This window comes from Heterocephalus glaber, unplaced genomic scaffold (genome assembly GCF_053883595.1).
Source record: "Heterocephalus glaber isolate CG9 unplaced genomic scaffold, H.glaber_assembly_v1.0 deba00001461, whole genome shotgun sequence".
Taxonomy (NCBI): domain Eukaryota; kingdom Metazoa; phylum Chordata; class Mammalia; order Rodentia; family Bathyergidae; genus Heterocephalus; species Heterocephalus glaber.
This window is the reverse complement of record NW_028258308.1, coordinates 32,098,312-32,117,140: the sequence shown is the minus strand read 5'-3', so window position 1 is coordinate 32,117,140 and position 18,829 is coordinate 32,098,312. Positions and strand designations below refer to the sequence as shown.

The 18,829-nt window shown below is 36.6% G+C and overlaps 2 protein-coding genes and 1 non-coding gene across 7 annotated transcripts in view; 1 reads left to right on the top strand and 2 right to left on the bottom strand.

The window, feature by feature from the left end:
* Gtf2e2 (general transcription factor IIE subunit 2) overlaps positions 1-18,829 on the top strand; it is a 121,434-nt gene that overhangs the window by 44,703 nt on the left and 57,902 nt on the right. The gene's annotated exons all lie outside the window — the stretch shown is intronic.
* On the bottom strand, positions 696-17,005 carry Smim18 (small integral membrane protein 18). Its single transcript, XM_021246658.2, has 2 exons — positions 16,811-17,005; positions 696-8,935 (listed from the first exon to the last, which is right to left on the bottom strand). Exons 1-2 carry the CDS (start codon positions 16,978-16,980, stop codon positions 8,611-8,613), a joined length of 495 nt encoding a protein of 164 aa, XP_021102317.1. The 5' UTR covers positions 16,981-17,005; the 3' UTR covers positions 696-8,610.
* On the bottom strand, positions 6,494-6,595 carry LOC147826781 (U6 spliceosomal RNA). Its single transcript, XR_015438754.1, has one exon. It is a non-coding gene; the product is annotated as a U6 spliceosomal RNA (small nuclear RNA).

Below are 18,829 nucleotides of genomic sequence, written 5' to 3'. Positions count from 1 at the left end.
CAACATTCATCTTTTTTTTGTTTTGTTTTTTGAGACAGTCTCATGTAATTCAGGCTGGCCTTGAACTCACTATGTAGGCTAGGCGGGCCTCAAACTTGGTGATCCTCTTACCTCAGCCTCCTGAGTGCTGGGATTATAGGTGTGGATATTTTGGTTTTTAAACACTTTGTTAAATATAAGGGATGGGATGATAAATGAATTTAAGCTCTAAAGATGTTAATGGTCTTGTGTTTAGACAAAATTTTGATTATTATCTCTCTAAAAAAATAACATCACTGGGGCTGGGGATTTAGCTCAGTGGCACTGCACCTGTCTCGAAAGTGCAAGGTCCTGAGTTCGATCCCTGGTACCCCCCTGAAATTAATATCATTGAGGTTTAGTTTGCATAGCAAACAGTTTAAGTGTACAATTTTATTATTGTTTTTTCTTTTTTCATGGTACTGGGAATTGAACCGAGGGATAGTCTAACACTGAGCTGTATCCCCAGCCTGTTTTATTTTTTATTCTGAGAAAGGATCTGTGAGTTGTCAGGACTGCCCTTGAACTTCAGATTCTCCTATCTCAGTCTCCCGAATAGCTGGAATTACAGGCATGTGCCACTATGCTCAACCAATTCAATTTTTTTTTTTGGTGTTTTTGAGACAGGGTCTCACTGTGTAGTTCAGGCTGGCCTTGAACTTGCTGTGTGGCCCAGGTGGCCCTGAACTCAGAGCAGTCCTCCTGCCTCAGCTTCCTGAGGGCTGTGATTAGAGGCATGTGCCACTAAGCACAAGTTTGGAGAAAACACTTGCAAATATTCAGAGTGATAGAAAATATGGTGAATATTTAAATGTAATCATTACAGTACTGTAATTCCCCTCAAAACACTTCCCTCTTGGTTCAAACACAACTATCCCACTGTCCTTGCCACTTTTGCATTCAGTTCTGAAAGTCCTATTTTCATGAGTGCCATGGCTGCCTCAATGTACCTAACTGATTTAAAACATTTACGTTTCATGTTCGTTTTGACTTTGGGGAAGAGCCAGAAGTCATACAGTGCCACATCTAATGAAATAAGGTAGGTGAGGGCACACTATGTTTTAATCTTTCTGTTAGATGGCACTTTGCAGCATCAATGACTGTATTTATCGTACCTCAGGAAGACATGATATATATACTGTATTTTTAAATTTAAACATTCACCATATATTTTGATCACTAGTCTGTATCACATCAAGGAATTGTATCAAGAATATATCAAGAGTTCACCAAAATCAACAAGAAAACAGCCCAATTTTTTTAATGCCCCCCCAAAATATGAATAAGACATTTTAAGGAAATTACACAAATGTATTCAATAGCACATGAAACAATGTTCGCACAAGTAGTCAGTAGGGAAATGCATATTAAAACCACAATGATACTCCTCACACCCACTAGGAATGGTAAGATCAAAAAGATAGTAACAGTGTTGATAGGATGAGAAAAAAAATGAAACCATCATGCATTGCTGATGAGAATGTAAAATGGTACAACCACCATTTAGGTAGTTTCTTAAAAAGTTAAAAATTTATAATATCAAAAAAAATTACCATATTACCCAGAAATTCCACTCCTAGGTTTCTATCCAAGAGAAATAAAAACATAGGTCTACCGAAAGACTTGTACATGATCTTCACAGCAATGCTATTCAAAATAGTAAAAAACAGAAATAATCCAAAAATCCATTAAATGGTGAACAAATTGTGATATATCCATATGGTGGTATACTCTTCAGCAATAAATAGTACTGATACATCATAAAACACAGAAGAAACTCAAAAACATAGTGAAAGAATCCACAAAAGGCCATTTGATTTACAGATATTCCATTTATAGAAAAGGCAGATATAAAGACAAAAAGATTATTGGTTATCTGGGATGGGGGTAGGAACACATTGAAAATGAGCATATATAGGCTCTTTTGGGGATTTTGAATTTTTTTTTTGGTACTGGGGATCGAACTCGGGTCCTTGTGCTTACAAGGCAGGCGGTGGAACCACTGAGCTAAATCCCCAGCCCATGGGGGTGACAATTCTTAACATTAAAAATATTTGAATATTAATGATAATATGTTCTTAATGATATCTTTTGATGAGGAAAAGTTTTTTGGTTTTTTTTTGGTACCAGGGATTGAACTCGGGACCTTGTGCTTTTGAGGCAGGTGGCAGAACCACTGAGCTAAATCCCCCCCCCCTTTAATTTTGATGAACCCCAACTTTCTTTTTTTATGTGTTTGGTTTTTTGGTTTGAAATAGATTCTTACTCGCTATGTAGTTCAGGCTGGTTTTGAACTCACTATGTAGCCCAGGCTGGCCTCGAACTCTCCGCAATCCTCCTGTTTCAATCTCCTGAGTAGTGGGATTACAGGGGTCCACCACCACGCCTGGCTTTGACTTACCATTTTTTTTTTTTTCCTTTTATCACTTATGTTCTTAGTGTCATATCAAAGACATCTTTACTCAATTCAAAGTCATGAAAGTTTAATTCTATGTTTTCTAAGTGTTTTATAGTTTTAGCTTTTTATATTTAGGTCTGTAGTATGTGTGAGTTGATTTTTATGTGTGGTGTGATGTGAGAGTCTACATGCAAAGTGAATTTCATGAATTTAGTGAATTCAGGCCTATATATTAAACTATACGCAAAAATTGGTTCAAATATATTATGTAGACCTAAATGTAAGAGCTACAACTATAGCTTAGTTTTCCCAGCACCATTTCTTGCAAAACTATCTTTTCCCCATTATGTTACATTGGGCCACTCTTCAAGTTATCTGTTGACCACAAATGAGTTTACTTATGGAGCCTCACTTGACTTACATGTCTGTTTTTATGCCAGTATCCCAGTTATTTGATTGTTGTAGCATTGTGGTTAAAATTTGAGATTAAGAAGTGTAAATGCACAGATGGGGAATGTGATGCAGGGGTAGAGTGCTTGCTGTGTATGCATGAGCCCCTAGGGTTTGATTTCAAGCACCACAAAAAGAAAAAATGAAGTGTAAGTCCAACTAGCTTGGTTGCTTCCTTTCTGCCTGCCTTCCTCCTTTCTTCCAAGATTGTTTTGGTTTTTATGCATGCTTCGCATTTCCATATAAATTTTTAGGTTCAGTTTGTCAAATAACATCTGCAAAAGTCAGCTGGGATTTTGATAAGGATTAGATTGAATCAGAACATCAGTATGAAGGAGAATTGCCTTCGTAACAATATTAAGGCCAGGTGTGGTGGCACACACCTGTAATCCTGGCATTCTGGAAGGTTGAGGCAAGGAAGATTGTATGAGCCCAACCTGGGCAACTTTGTGACTTAGTGAGACCCTGGGTCAGAACAGGACTGGGGAGGGCCAGGGATTTAGCTCAGTGGTTCTGCTGCCTGCCTCGCAAGCACAAGGTCCTGAGTTCAATCCCTGGTACCAGAATAAAATAAAATAAAGGACTGGGGATATATCTGAGTGGGAAGAGACATAGTTCAGAGTTCAGTTCCTAGTACTGTTAAAAAAAAAACTCAAAAAAGAACAACAAAACAAGCTGGGCATGGTGACATATGGGTGTAAACCCAGCACTCTGGGAGGCTGAGTCAGGAGGATGTCAGGGAGGTTGAGGCCAGCCTGGGCTGCATAATGAGTTCAAGGCCCTGTCTTGAAAACAAAAACAAACAATTTTAAGTCAGTGAACATGAATATTTTTCCCTTTATATAGGTTTTTAATTTCTTTCACTAGTGTTTGAGATTTTTTTGAGTTTTTAATGTATATGTAATCTCACAATTTGTTAAATTTATTCTTAAGTATCTTATTCTTTTTAATATATTGTGAATGAAATTTTTTTTTTTGACTTGTTCTTTGCTAGTGTATAAAAATAACAGTAAATTTTGTATACAGATCTTGTATTCTGCAATTTTGTTGAGCTCATTTTGTTTCCAGTAGGTTATGTGGATTTTTTAGGATATTCTACATCAAGATGATTGTACATGAATAAGATCAGTTTTATTTCTTCCTGTCAGAGTAGATGTGTTTTCTTTCTTTTTCTTGACTGCCTGGACTGGCTGTATTCAGTGGCAGTCAATATCTTTTTTTTTTTTTTTTTTGGAACCGGGGATCAAACTCGGGACCTTGCGCTTGCGAGGCAGGCGTTAGAACCACTGAGCTAAATCTCTGGCCCAAGAATATCTTTTTTTAAAAAAATAGTTTTGATTATATGTAATGGGTAAGGATCATCTTCTGCACAAACACCAGGTCCCATCCAACAGCAGGAAGCCCCTTATAGGACTTTGCTTTAACTGATCAGGGTTATCCCTGGAAACAGGATAGGATAAAGTCTGTTGTGGTTAACAGTCCCAAAGCCTCTTTCCTTTCATAGCACGTGTTTATCATGGGTTGGTAGGGGTCAGCTCCTTATAGTTACTCAGGGACTAAGGCTGACAGAGTAGGTATCTCAGATGTTTTGGGTTTCTCTGCCAAAGTGGAAAAGAAGTCTGGAAGATCTTATACTGGTAATTAAATGCTGTGCCCTAGAGGCAACATACATCACTTCCTGCTGAAAGTTATTGGCCAGGCCATAGCCTACTGTAGGGGGTTCCTTAGTGTAGTCTTTCCTTGTGCTCAACATGAGAAGAGCTGGAAATACTGGTTGTAAACACAAAAGACTATTACACCACCCAAGTTCAGGTTACTGTCATTGGTTTTCTGGATTAGCTTCTTAGTAGGTCTTGTTGTCGGGTAGTTCCTTTAGAAATGGCTCGCCAATCAGAAGTATTCCAGGTCCTTCTTGCCTTGAACAAAGAATTGGACCAGACAAGCCAAAAACGGTACCAAAAGTTTGTTTGAAAAGTGAGGGATGAAGGGATAAGGGAAGAACTAGCTCTATAGAGCGAACTTGGGCTGGACAAAGAGGAAAAGATAAAAACAAAAATAAAAGTGCACTGTGTATCTTGGAGGGCTATCTGGAAGAGTCAGGATAGTGGGCTCCTCCTGGCATCCTGTCTCTTATGCTGTCCACGTCTCATGGGAACCCTTGAGATATTTCACATACAAGGTCCTGGGAATTATTTGGTGCTGTTCTGGGATCTTGTAATGGACAGGTCCTGTTTATTTCCCCAGCCCGCTTTGCCACGCCCTATCTCATATACCATCCTGGTTTAGAATCTTTTTTGTTCATTTGTCATTCAGTTGTCATTGATTTTTCTAATCTGATTGTCACACTCTGCTTAAGCTATCATTGTTTTTCGTGTAAAGTCTGTCTTGTATTGTATCCTACATGCCCTATTGCATCCTTCCTCTCCTTGACTCACTGTTCTTGTTCTTTGTCTTAGTGATACAGTACTTGTCACCTCTGTAATGTGCTTTACTCTTTTGTCTCTTGGCTTTTGCTCATATTTATTTCCTTTTCCTAGAACCTTTTTCTTTTTTTTTCCCTCCTCCTCTTCTTTGGCTAACTCCTATTCAGCTTAAAAGTCTTAATACACTAGTGACCCCTTTATCCTTGGAGGCTGTGTTTCAAGACCCCCAGTGAATGCCTGAAACTGGATAGTACTGAACCGTATATATAATTTGTTTCTTCCTACTTTTTTTTTATCCTGGTACCGGGAATTGAACTCAGGACCTTATGCTTGCAAGGCAGACTTGGTGCCACTGAGCTAAATCCCCAGCCCTGTTTTTTCCTACTCTTACCTATGATACATTTGATGAATTTGGCACAGTAAGAGATTAACAACTGCAATAGTAAGATACAACAGCATACTGTTGTAAGAGTTATGTGAATGTGGTCTCCTATTTTCTCAAAATATCTTCTTGTACTGCATTCTTCTTGTGGTGATATGGAATCTTACAATACCTGTGTGGTGAGATGACGTGAAGTGAGGTGAATGATATAGACACCGTGAAATAGTGTTAGGATACGACCTAAGGTTGCTGGAACACAAGCACTATAATACCATAATAGTTATCTCAATCTAGACAGCTACTGAGTGACAATACAGTGTTGATACACTGGATCATGAGCTAGATCCCTGACCTGAGATGAACAGAGCAGGACACAGATTTTATCATGTTACTCAGCACAGTGGGCCATTTAAAACTTATAAGTTGTTTAGATCTGGAATTTTTCATTTAATTTCTTAGGATCATAGGCAATTGAAAACATGGAGAGCACAGCCATGGGTAAGGGATATGATACTCTCATTCTTCATCCTGGATTCTGTACTTAATCTTTGGGTTCTCATAGCACTTAACACCCACTGACAAAGCTCCTGTGAAGCATTATTGTAATAGTGTGCTTACTTGTTTGCCGTTGTACCCTTGATATCTGGCCTAATCTTTCACAGGTAGTAAGCACTGAATATTTATTGAATGGCCAAATAAATTACAGAATAGGGTGAGGAAAAATTGATAGTGTACATTATCAAACAGTTTAGTTATTAAAGGATCCATCTGTGGTAAGTACCACAACCTTAATGAAGATGTGGTTTCTTCCCCCCACCAAATAAAAATATGGAACTGTTCATCAATTTGTGCATCACCCTTGTGCAGGGGCCATGGTAATCTCTGTATCATTCCAATTTTAGAATGTGTACTACCAAAGAAAACATGAAGATGTGGTTCCACCGCCTGCCTCGCATATGTATTTTAAGTTTCCGAAGTCCTTTGAAAGTTGGTTACATTGTTTGCATTTGTTAGAAGAATTATAAAAGAAAAATACTTAGTGGAAAAGTGATTTTGGCTGTCCATTATGGATTTTTTTTTTTTTTTAAGATGGTCTTATGTATTCCAGGTGACCTTGAACTCACTATATAGCCCCAGCTGGCCTTGAACTTGTGGAGATCTTCCTGCCTCAGCCTGCCAAGTGCTGAGATTTAATTATGTCCAACTTCTTTTTTTTTTTTTGGTACCAGGGATCAAACTCAGGACCTTGTGCTTGTGAGGCAGGCAGCGGAACCACTGAGCTAAATCCCTAGCCCTGGGATTTAATTATGGATCTTTGAAAATAATAGATGTCTGTTCCCCTTTCTTCACTACCTCATTAAAAACACAAACACAAAAACAAAATCCCCAAATCCCATTCCATCAGTAATAGAGATAGAGTCTTTTACAATCTCTAGCACTCTCTTCTCCCGCACAGTTCTCTTAACATGTCAGCTGTCCCAGTTTTTCCATATTTGTTTTCAGGCTTTACTTGTATGCATGTAAATATGTAACAATATCTAAATTTTGTTAAAAGTTTTATGTTATGAATTTATTTTTCACTTCACATACTCAGTGTTTTTCTGTTTTGTCATAGGATTCAGTAATTTTTTAATAATCTATTGATGTGTCACATTTAAAGATTTAGGTGTTTTTTTTTGGATACTGGGGATCAAACTCAGGACCTTGTCCTTGTGAGGCAGGTGGCAGCACCACTGACCTAAATCCCTGGCCCTTTTGAATAATGGCATAAACATCTTTGTACTATGTGCTTTCTTCTTTTGGACTAATTTTGCAGAATAAATTTCTAAGAGTATCATTTCTGGTCTAAGGGTAGTGTAGTGGTTACCAGCATGCTTTGCTTTGCCTCAAGGCTAATGGCAAAGCAGTGTTAATGTGGTAAAATGATATCTAGACAACCCTTGGAATTTTCATGAAATAAAACTTTCACACTTCTGTTTGTAAATAAAAATTTGTAGAGTAGGGCTTGAATTCAGGACCTCACATTAAACTACATGTCCAGACTTATTCTTCTTTTGAGACAGGGTTTTTCTAAGTTGCCCAGTCTGGCCTAAAACTCGGGATGCTTTTGTCTCACTCTTCTGTGTAGGTGGGGTTACGGGTGTGTGCCACCGTGCCCAGGAGAACTATCATGTTTCTTTGCCTCTAATAAATAGCTTATTTTTACTCGTTTTGCAGTCTTTTCTACATTTGATTTATTAGTCCTTAAGAGAGTGAATGTGAGAGGTAAAACAAAAGAATAAGCTCAAGAATTGCTGTTTGGGAGATGTAATAGTAAGTTTTGGTTTGAAAATAGTCTAGGCTTATTCTAGATTGTGTATGTCTTACTAAACAGCTGGTCAGTTGGATGATTTTATGCAGGTATGCTTGTGTTGTTTCTGTTTTGAGACTTTAATAAAATTCAAATCATTAAAATATGTCATTTTCAATAAATTAGAAAATATTGCTATATTATACACTTAGGGACTTTATGTGTAAATGGAAGTATTTTGGATTTAGAAACGCATCTACAATAACATTTTTGTTATGCATATACTATTTAATCTATATAAATTGTTTGGGTATACATTATTTTAGCATTAATAACTTTGGTTATGTTTTCCAGTTTACCTTTTGCTGCTCAATATTGAGAACTAGGAATTTTATTCAGGTTTTGAAGTGTCATTAAATATATTGGTAAATTCACATTTATGAAGTTTTACTGTATATTTAATGTAAGGTACATATACACACACCCACACAAAGTGCGTATTTCACTTGTGTTTTCTTCTACTGGAAATCTTTTAATCATTTGGAGTCAGAATCAGCTTTGTAGTATCAGTTGGCCTCAGGAAATTTTCCTTTTTCTCAGAAGAGGCTGAAGTCTGCTTTTAAAGATTTTGTTCCTGTTCTAGAGCGGGCTAAACCACTTCAGTATCACGTTTTCTGATGTTGTCCATCATACTTCTAAGAGGGTTAGGTTCACTTTTCAGGTCTTTCACAGTTTTGTTTTTTACACAGCAGCAGCAGTCAAGCACTTCATACAGGAAAGCTAGTACCACCAAAGATACCACGGTGAATATAAATAAAAGCAGGATGACAAAGCAGGCAGTGTTCCAGTTATCATGAAAAGGGTAAATTTTTTGTACTTGAAAACCAAGGTACTGATAAACAGAAGTAGTGGTTTCATTCCATTGGCTGGAAGCCATTCTGAGAGATTCTACGTCTTGGGTTGCTCTTTTGAATCTGCAAAAAGGTAGAAAGTGAATACATGTGACCAAACTACAGGTTTGTCCATTCCAATCTCAGTACTAAGATTTCTTGGTAATTTACATAGGTATGAATTTTCCTTATTGCCTAACAGAATTAGTGATAGTATTGTATTTTTTTGTATATTCCAAATATTTAAATTCTGTTCTATTTTTATGTATTATCATTTGACACATAAATATTTGCATTTTAGATTCATATACAAGGGGCTGGGGATTTAGCTCAGTGGTTTTGCTGCCTGCTGCGCAAGTGCAAGGACCCAAGTTTGATCCCTGGTACCAAAAAAAAAAAAAAGATTCATATACAAAAACTAATGTAAGGGGAAATGGGGCACTGGATTGGTTGAAAACTTAACTAAAGCAGTGGTCATTGAACCACAGTCTGTAAGAAGTCTTGATATTTTAAGGTTGTGTTCTTCAGAGTGCCCTGGAAAAGCATTGTCATTGCCCTATGGCTTTTCTTACCTTCTCAGTTCACTGTATTTCTGCTTTCTATTTCTACACCTTTAAACTTCAATAACAGGTGATCTGAATCAGGAAATAGAGACTTACGGAAAAGTAGTGGAGAAAAAAGAAAAGCCAAATGATAGCTTTCAGAATAAGGATAAATAAAATTTTGGCAGTGGTGCCTGAGAAGCACCTTAATCTTGAGATTATTCTCTAGACAATAATCTTATTTTTCACATACCTAAAAATGATGTTTGGACACTAATATTTAAAAATATAGACAAATTTGGCCTTCATATAGTTAGTAGTTAGTATTACTTCCTTTCACACAATAAGCTAGTGAGTTAGACTTCAGTATTCTTGCATTGTATTTTGCTTGTGTTTACCTGATATTTGTTAGACTTTAAATGGGAATGTAAGGATTGAAATTTGATAGTATAGAAACTAAATGAATTTAGATTATTTTGATCTTTTCAAATATATTTTAAGGTAATTTCTAAAATCACACACCTATTTGGAAATAAACGTAATTCCATTATTTGGAAAAAACATTTAATCAATTGATTGTCTTTTTTTTTTTTTTTTTTAAGACAAGGTCTTGCTGCGTACTTCAGGCTGGCCCCAAATTTGAAGTGATCCACCTGCCTCAGCCTCCTGAGTGCTGGGATTACAGGCATGTGCCACCATACTCGGCCCAGTTCTCTTTTCTTAACTCGTTGATTACTATCATTGTGTGTGTCTTTTCCTTTTTTTGTGCTGGGGTTGAACCCAAGGCCTTTGCACTGAGCTGCATCTCTAGTCCCTTATTTTTTATTTTGAGACAAGGTCTCAGTTACTAAATTGTCCAGGCTGGGCTTTACTTGCAGTCCTCCTGTCTCAGCCTTCCATAGTGTTGGTATTACTACAGTGGTGCCTTGGTTCATGAACTCAATTCTGTCCATGATGCTGGTTGCAAACTCAACTGGATGAGAATGAATCAAGTTTCCCCATAAGGTTCAACATTGAACTTAACCATTGAATTTGAGTTGGTTCTTGTCCAACTCGGTTTGCAATTGGAGTTCTGGGAAGAATCGAGTTCATGAGTGGAGGCACCACTGTATTTTGTTTTAAGACCGTCTTGCCAAGTTATCTGAGTTAGCCTTGAACTTTAGCTCCTCCTGCTTCAGTCTCCATAGTAGCTCAGATTACAGGCCTGTGCCACCACACCCAGCTGTATGCATTTTCTTTACTACATATTTGTAAACAAGCTTTCATTCACCCTTACAGAAAATGTTTATTTCTTGCCTACTGTGTACCAAATACTTTTCTAAATTCTAGAGGTGCCTTTTGTGCATCTGTTTCATGTAAAGAAACTTCATGGTAGTGCAGAAATCTAAGAATGTATGAGCTGGGCATAGTGGTGCATGCCTGTAATCCTAGCACTTCGGTAGGCAGGAGGATCACAGGCTGAAGCCTGGGGCAGTTAGTGATCCTATCTCAAAATAAAAAAGGACTGTATATATATAGTGCAGTGCAAAGGTTCTGGGTTTAATTCACAATACTGAAGGGAGGGTGGGGAGGAGTGTAATGAAGCCTCCTCCATATGCTTATAATACAACTTCATTTATCAACTCTTTTTTATTTTTTTAGTTTTCTGAGATAGGGTCTTGTTATTCAGGGTCGACTTAAACTCACTATGTAGGTGGTGATTCTCCTGCCTCAACTTCCGGAGTGCTGGGATTACTGGTATGTGCCACCACAGCCGGCCATTTCTCAACTCTTGGCCCTATGTACTTCTTTCCACTTGTTTAACCCTGTGGGTGGGTTATTTATTTATTTATTTTGGTACGGGGGATCAAACTCAGGACTGTGCACGTGTGAGGCAGGCAGCAGCACCACTGAGCTAAATCCCCAGCCCATCCTGTGGGTTATTTTAAAGCTAGTCCCATACATTATTTGATCTAGAAATATTTCATTTATCTCTAAAAGCTGAGGACTGCTTTTAAACATAAGCACAATATTATTTGCACACTCAAAGCCATAACTATATTTGTTTACATTTCCTTGCTTTTATTATATATAGAATTTTAAAGCCTTGAAGTTGACCAGAAGTCTCCTTCAGGCCCCACCTGAGTCAGTAGCCCCATTCCCAGAGGTTATCCCTGTTGGTCACTGAGGATTTGATGTTCCTGTTCATGGAAATGGAGCTATACACAGCCTCTTGGTGTCTCTTTTTCCTCTTAATATAAAGTTGGTGAAATTTATCACTGTTGCATTATCAGTTCATTTTTAGTTGCTGTGTAATATTCCATGGTCTGAACATACTGCAATTAAAAAATTCCATTCTGTTTTTTGTTTTTGTTTTTGTTTTGTACTGGGAATTGAACTCAGGACATTGTACTTGTGAGGCAGGCATAGTGCCACTGATCTAAATCCCCTGCCTCCATTCTCTGTTTAAAAAAACAAAACTTTGGGATTGATAAAGTTTTGTTTTCTAAGGTTTTATTTTCTATCTTAAATCAAGTTTACTTGGCAAATTGCTTCACCTCTCTGGCTGGACTTTCTTTTTTCCTTCTTGCATTTTGAAGGTTAAAATGATGAAGCCTTTAATATATGTTTTCTTTTGTATTTGAGAATGCCTTCATGGTGCTTAGTGACCCTTCATCTTTAAGTGATGGAGAACAGACTTAATGGGCAGTAATTGAATTGTTTCTATTAGTTCAGAGATGTATGGAAATACATAGTCTGGAATATAGGTCTTTCACTTCTCATTACATTACAGGATTTTCAAACTATGTCTGTACTCTTAGCCTTTCAAAATTACCTGCTTGCCCTTTGAATTTTCTCTTCAGAGCATATTCTTAGGGAAAGAAGGGCTGCTACCTTGCACAACTCTGGGGCTCAACATTTCACATTGCTGTGGGATGCCATTAGTATAGAAGGCAGTGTGTTGCATAATGCGGATGTCTTGACAGGCTGGCTGCCCATCTGACCTCTGCCTTGTTTACCCCTGGTTCTAATCACCACCTACACAAACATTCAACTCATAGAAATGTACTCATTGGAGACAAAAGTTAGTCCTTTTTGACCTGTCTTCCTTAATTTAGTGAAGGCATCGGAGGGCACATATGTGCATACACATCTTAAAAATGCTCAGTGATTGGAGCTTCTTTTAAAATTTTTGGCACTGCTAAAATGTAGATATTCCTGGGAGGGGTGCCTAACATTGTTGCAGTGTTCATCTCAGTGCAACAGGGAGAGGAAGAGTAGGACCTTGGAGAAATAGAGAACAGATCCACTTGTGTGGGTGGGTAAAGAGCAGAAAGAAGCGGCCTAAAGGTTCATGAAATGGTAATTTTATTGGTGCTAACCTAGAGCCCCCTTCCTTCTTGCATTTATGGAAATATTTCTTAGACTTTCCATTAAGGCCTTTCAGGTTGACCTCTTTCTGAGGTTTTTTTCCTCCTGGTGCTGGGGATTCAACCCAGGGCATTGTGGGTGCTAAGCAAGCGCTCTTATTACTGAGCTATATCCTCATCTCAGTCCTGTTTTGAAATATGTATAGCAAATTCTTTTGAAGGTTTTTAGACCTGGCAGTAGAAGTAACTGCAGAGGGAACAATGATAAGGAGAGAAAGGGGAGTAGAGAAGGAACAAGCTATATTTCTCTATATTAGGCTTCTCAAATTAGTTTAATCCACACTATTAATGAATTTAATTTAAAATGTTCTTCTACAATTGATTTTAGATACCTCGTTTACATAAGTTAAAAGCCTCATCTGAAATCTTATTTCCATTCCATAATAAACTTGTTTTTATAGAAATTGGCTATATAAATTTCTAACTTGTACCTGAATACATTATTCTTAAGTTATTACTTTCTATTTTAGTTTATTATGAGGAGAACCTTTTTGTTTGTTTTGACTTTAAAACTGAGGGGAAGTAATAAACACTAATAGAAGTTACCATTTTAAAATGACAGTTTAGAATTTTTAGAAAACTGGCTAATGAAATCACATACTATGTTTTTGAGGTACAAGTGAACTGATTACATTTTTCTTAGGTCCTCTTGCCCCTAAGAAATAAAGGGGGAATGGTAGAGGGGAAGGGAAAGGGATTGCAAAAAGGCAGACAGAAACAGAACTAGATTCAGTTATTTGAGGCTAACTTGTACCATCCATGAAGTCTTCTTTAAATTGATAGTTTTTCCACACAGTACCACATATGACTCTGTAGTGATATGGAAAGATTTTTGGGCCATGTTAAGTGAAAAGAACAAGGTACAAGACAGTGTGCCTATACAAAAAAGGAAATAATACCTAAAGTGCTCTGTTTGCACAAAAATCTTGTCATGATCTACAAGATACAACAGTTATTGTGGGGATGGGTTGGAATGAGTGGTGGGCACAGAGGTATGTGTGAGACTTACCCGTTTATACCTGGTTATGTTCTTTTGTTTTTGAACCCTTAAATTTATTACTTATTCAAAGCTAAAACAATGTATTTTAAAAGGAGGAAAAAATGCTGTTCTTTGCCTTTAGCTTTTAAAAGCTTATTGTGTTATATTTCAATTTTAGAAAATTAGAATTAGTAAACTTTTTTTTTGTACTTAGCATTGAACCCAGGGAGTTGTACATGTTAAGCACGCTACCACTGAGCTACATCTCCAGCTCTGTAAACACTCATTTTGATTAGACTGTACACTTTATTCACACATAAAAATGCATAAAATTATTCTTACAATTACAGTGAGATAACAGTGTATACTACTTCTAAAAGGAAGTCTATGCTTTGCTGGAAATTTCCAAGCCATTTAGCACAGAGTATATATATATCAGGTTTATGTTGTAAATTATGATGGTTTGCCACTGTTGAGTGTATTGATAACCGATAAGCCACTTTAGTTAGCTTCTGAGCTCATCTGAAAAAAAAAGCAAACTCCCATGGTATTCTACCATTTTGCATTTTCAATTTAGTGTCATATATTCTTATATTAATTTTTGTGTGAAATATAAGATGAAGACTTGCCTTACAGGTGTGGTGGCACATACCTGTAATCCCAGCACTTTGGAAGGCTGAGGCAGGAGGATCACAAGTTCTAGTCCAGATTCTACACAACTTAGCCAGTCTCTGACTCACAATAAAAATAAAATTAAAAAAGGAATAGGGAATGTAGCTCATTGTGAAGGCACTGAGTTCAATTGCCAGTACTACCAAAAAATAAAACACACAAACTATGCCTATGTTGGATTAGGCACATAAAAAGAAATGTATTGTTAGGATATTCTCCCATTTTGAGACTGTATTTTGAAACTAAAATGTAATTTAATCAAGCAAATGTAAACATGCATTATAAAAAGCAAGAGAAATGGTAAGAAAAAAGAAGTGAAATCCTGTTGTACCTTTTTGGGGTCTTCTTTTAAAAAATTTCATAGGAATAGGGAATTTAAAGCAAATGACTTTTTGTATATGTTTTTGGTTTTTATTTTGTTTTATGTTATTTTTTGATGTATTTCCTCCACCAGTTTTTCCTCCTATTTCAGGAGGCCCCATTGAAATATTTATGGGGATAGGATGGAATTTTCTGGAACCTTGGAGTGCCAGATGAGAATAAAATTATGCTTTAGCTTTATTTATGGTAAAAACCCTTGAATTCTTTGGTGCTTTTAAGGATATCATTTGAAATGATCACTTAATCATAATAACTTAAATGTGGAGCAATTTAAGCTCTGGAACTCTTTGAGATAGGCCATGCCTCTAAGTTTTGTGTTTTTTTTAACTTCTGTTAGAACCCAGGGCTTTGCACCTGCTAGGCAAGTGCTCTACCACTGAACTATACTCCTAATCCTACCTAGTGTGGTGCAGCAGTAATGAGCCTTCACCTGTGCTAAGGATAGATAAATTCCAATTAAATATAAGCTGGTGTGAATGTTCAAACAGTGTGGGTGGTTGAAGTTCTGTTTAAAAGTTTACCTGAAGTTTAAGTTTTAAGTTAACTATTTTATTTGACAAAATTATGCTGTCTGGGGCCCTTTGTTTTTGCCTCCCATACTTTGTGTAGCAAATAGGAATGGTTTCTAGGTAATTAACCCCATTGTATAGAACCTGGGAGATCTAATATCTGTTACAAGAACCTTTGGGTTTTGTAAGGGATAGTCTACTCATGTTAGCTGAACACTGACTAGGAAATGGAACAGAACTTATGAGAAAACCCTTTAATGATGAAATATGCTTAGCAAGATAAAGGGTAGAAGTTGGTTCTTTAGTATGTATGGTATGTTATTGAGCTATGACATCTAAATAGTGATTTTTTTTTTTCTCAGTACTGGGGATTGAACTAGGGACCTTGGGCTTGGCAAGGCAGGTGCGGTGCCACTGAACTAAATCCTGGTCCTAAGTACTGATATTTTCATGTTTGAATACTATAAAATTAGAAATTTGGTCAGTAATTTATACTAATTTTTAATAGACAGGAATGATTGGTCTGAGCCATGAAAAAATAATCTTTTCTACCTGGAATTACCCTGGTTCCTCAACCAGTTCTTCTTAGGACATTTTTATTTTAAAATGTAGTTCATCAAAAAGACTCCTTTTGTATTTGTTCTGAGGATCAGTTTAAGAATAGCTTCAATATTATATTTAAATGCAATGATAAATACATATTTTTGTGGCTTATCAAAAATGGAAGGCTATCTGAAATGTTTTTATTTAATCATACCATGACATATAGTACAGTAAGAAATTTAGTGTGAGGAATTACCTTAATTAAAATGTTAGGGAAGTCTGAAGCTCTAAATTATCACTGGTTATCGTTTAATACAGCTCACATAATGATATATTTTATGGTCTTAATTTTTATATAAAAATCAAATTGTGATACTTCTTGGTATTCTCTGCATCTGTATTCAAAGTCAAATAAAAATAATTTTGAACTATTTTCTCATATTTGTTAAAATACATCAAACTTCCTGGTGAGTAGCTGTATTCTTATCAGCCAAGATAATTTACACATACAATCAGAAAGCTTTAGCCCAAGAATTGCTTTTAGTCTAGATTTTTCTTTGAGAAAAATCCTTTGTTAAGACAGACTGAACTGCTGAAATGAAATTGCTGTGGGAAACTGAAATTAGCAAGAAGGTAGTTAACATCAAATGTTTTTGGTTTATTTTAAAGTCTGGATATAGATCACGTTTGTATAAAATGTAATGAATTTTCCATTAAGGCACAGATGGTCAGGGTGCTTATCAAATAGCACAAGGCAGTCTTCACATTTTCATAATAAAATCATACCAAGCAGTGGAATGAATAATTGCTTTTTGGGGTTGTTTAGAAGGAACAAAGCTTTCTGGTTGATTTTCATGCTGAAATATTTTTCTATTGTATCATATGGACATGGATTACAAGTAAAAAAGATGGTATAAACCTACCTCTGGTCTGAAAGGATGCTGTTGAAGCGATGGTATCGTCTGTTTGTAATGCAGTCTAGTGCACAGCCAAGATGGAGCTGTGCTTCTATTGGTTGGATCACAGTGCAGCCGAGTTTTCCTCTATGTTCATTTGCATTAAGTCTTGCCACCCTGAAGAATAAATCATTCATAAACCTCAATAGAGCTGTCTGGGATATCAACTGTTACCCCCCCTTTTTTTTCTTTTTTAATCCTTAAGCTAAATTTCTGTTGGGAGTTACTAACAAATTGATGATTCCTTAGTGTTTACCTCTAAAATTTCACATTCTTCAGTGAGTATTTCAGTGCTGGGGCTAGAAGATAATATGAGGAGAGGTAGTGACCTGGGAAACAATGGTGTGGTTAACCAGCTCAGTATTTGCTCCAGGAAGTGTACATAATATCTCATAAATGAATTTCATTTTCTTTACTTTTTTGTCAATACCTGTCCAATATGTAAAGCTTGCTGTCTGGAAGTGATTATTTCCATCTGATGATTAGATTTAGAAGCAGTTCTGAGGGAAAAGAAGTAAGGTTTTCAGCTTTACAAGTTGGAAGAGAGTTTAGGTAGGTAAACACAGCCTTCATTTAAAAAGCAGTCTATGGGAGTTTATGCCTTTTAAATGGCAGAGTCATCTCCAGTTGAGAATGTTGTTCGGAGAGTGTTTTTAATTATGTTGTATTATTCAGAGTTTGGTTTAAACATAACAGGATCAGTTTTTTAATTAAAGAAATGACTGTTAAGTCACCAGTCAACTGCATATATCCTTGGTATGTACACTTGTTTTTTAAAATTGTAGATAAATTAGTAGATTAATTTCTGGGGCCATAAACGGGTACATGGAAATATCCTTATTACATTCATTCATTCATTTAATAAATGAATGTTGACTATGGTAGGCAGTGAATTAAGATCTGGAGACCCCATGATAAGCAATACTGTGGTTTATAATTGATCCTTTGTATAGTGTTTTTTAAAAAATATGTTGTCTCTTTTTCATAGTATTTCCAATTAGCTTTTTTTTTTTTCTCTTTGTGAGACAGTCTTGAACTCATTGTTTAACTCAAGCTGGCTTTCCTCTTGATGCTCCTCCTGTCTCAGCCTCCTAAGTGTTGAGGTTACAGGTATGCACCACCACACCCAGCTCCAATTAGTTGTTTATACAGAAGTGTAGGATATGCTTTGTAGTATTTTATTAAATTAAACAAGGTAACATGAAATGCACATTAAAGAATTTCTGTGATCTGACAACATAGCTGGTTTCAAATGGAATTCTGTGTGAAGGCTAGTTAATAGGTCTTATACAAGGCAGTATCATAGGGTTTACAATCTACTTGGTCACTACCCTCAATTTTCTTATTTTAGAAGAAGACAATAATACTTAAATAGGGTTTTAGGGAGAGATTAAATGTGAAAATAATTTACCCTTGTATACGGCAAATAATAGAGGTTCAGTAAATGTTATTTTTATTGCTGCTTGTGTCCTGAACACCTTGGAAAACTGAACTATGTAGGTAATATTTGTAATTGAAATAGTGGCTGCAAAAGAATACCTATAGTCCTGATATTTTTGTTATTTTTGGAAAGAGTAGACTTCTATGTGTCAATTATTTGTCAAAACTATAACAAAGTGTTTTTGTTTGTTTGTTTTTCTGAGACAAGGTCTCCACTATAGTTCAGGCTGGCCTTGAACTTACTGTGTAGCCCAGGCTGACCTCCAGTTGGAGGGGATCCTTCTGCCTAAGCTTCCTGAGCGCTGGAATTACAGGCTCATACCACCAGACCCAGCAACAGAGTTATTTTTGTTTGTTTGTTTTTTTGGTACCAGGGATGGAACTCCGGGTCCTTGCCGCTTGCACAGCAGGCGGCGAAACCACTGAGCTAAATCTCCGGCCCAACTGAGTTATTTTTAAGGGCAAGTTACATAGGAAGTTTCATTTTAGTCTCAAAGCATATTCAATAAAGACTTTTCACTAACTATTCTCAAAGGAGTATTATGT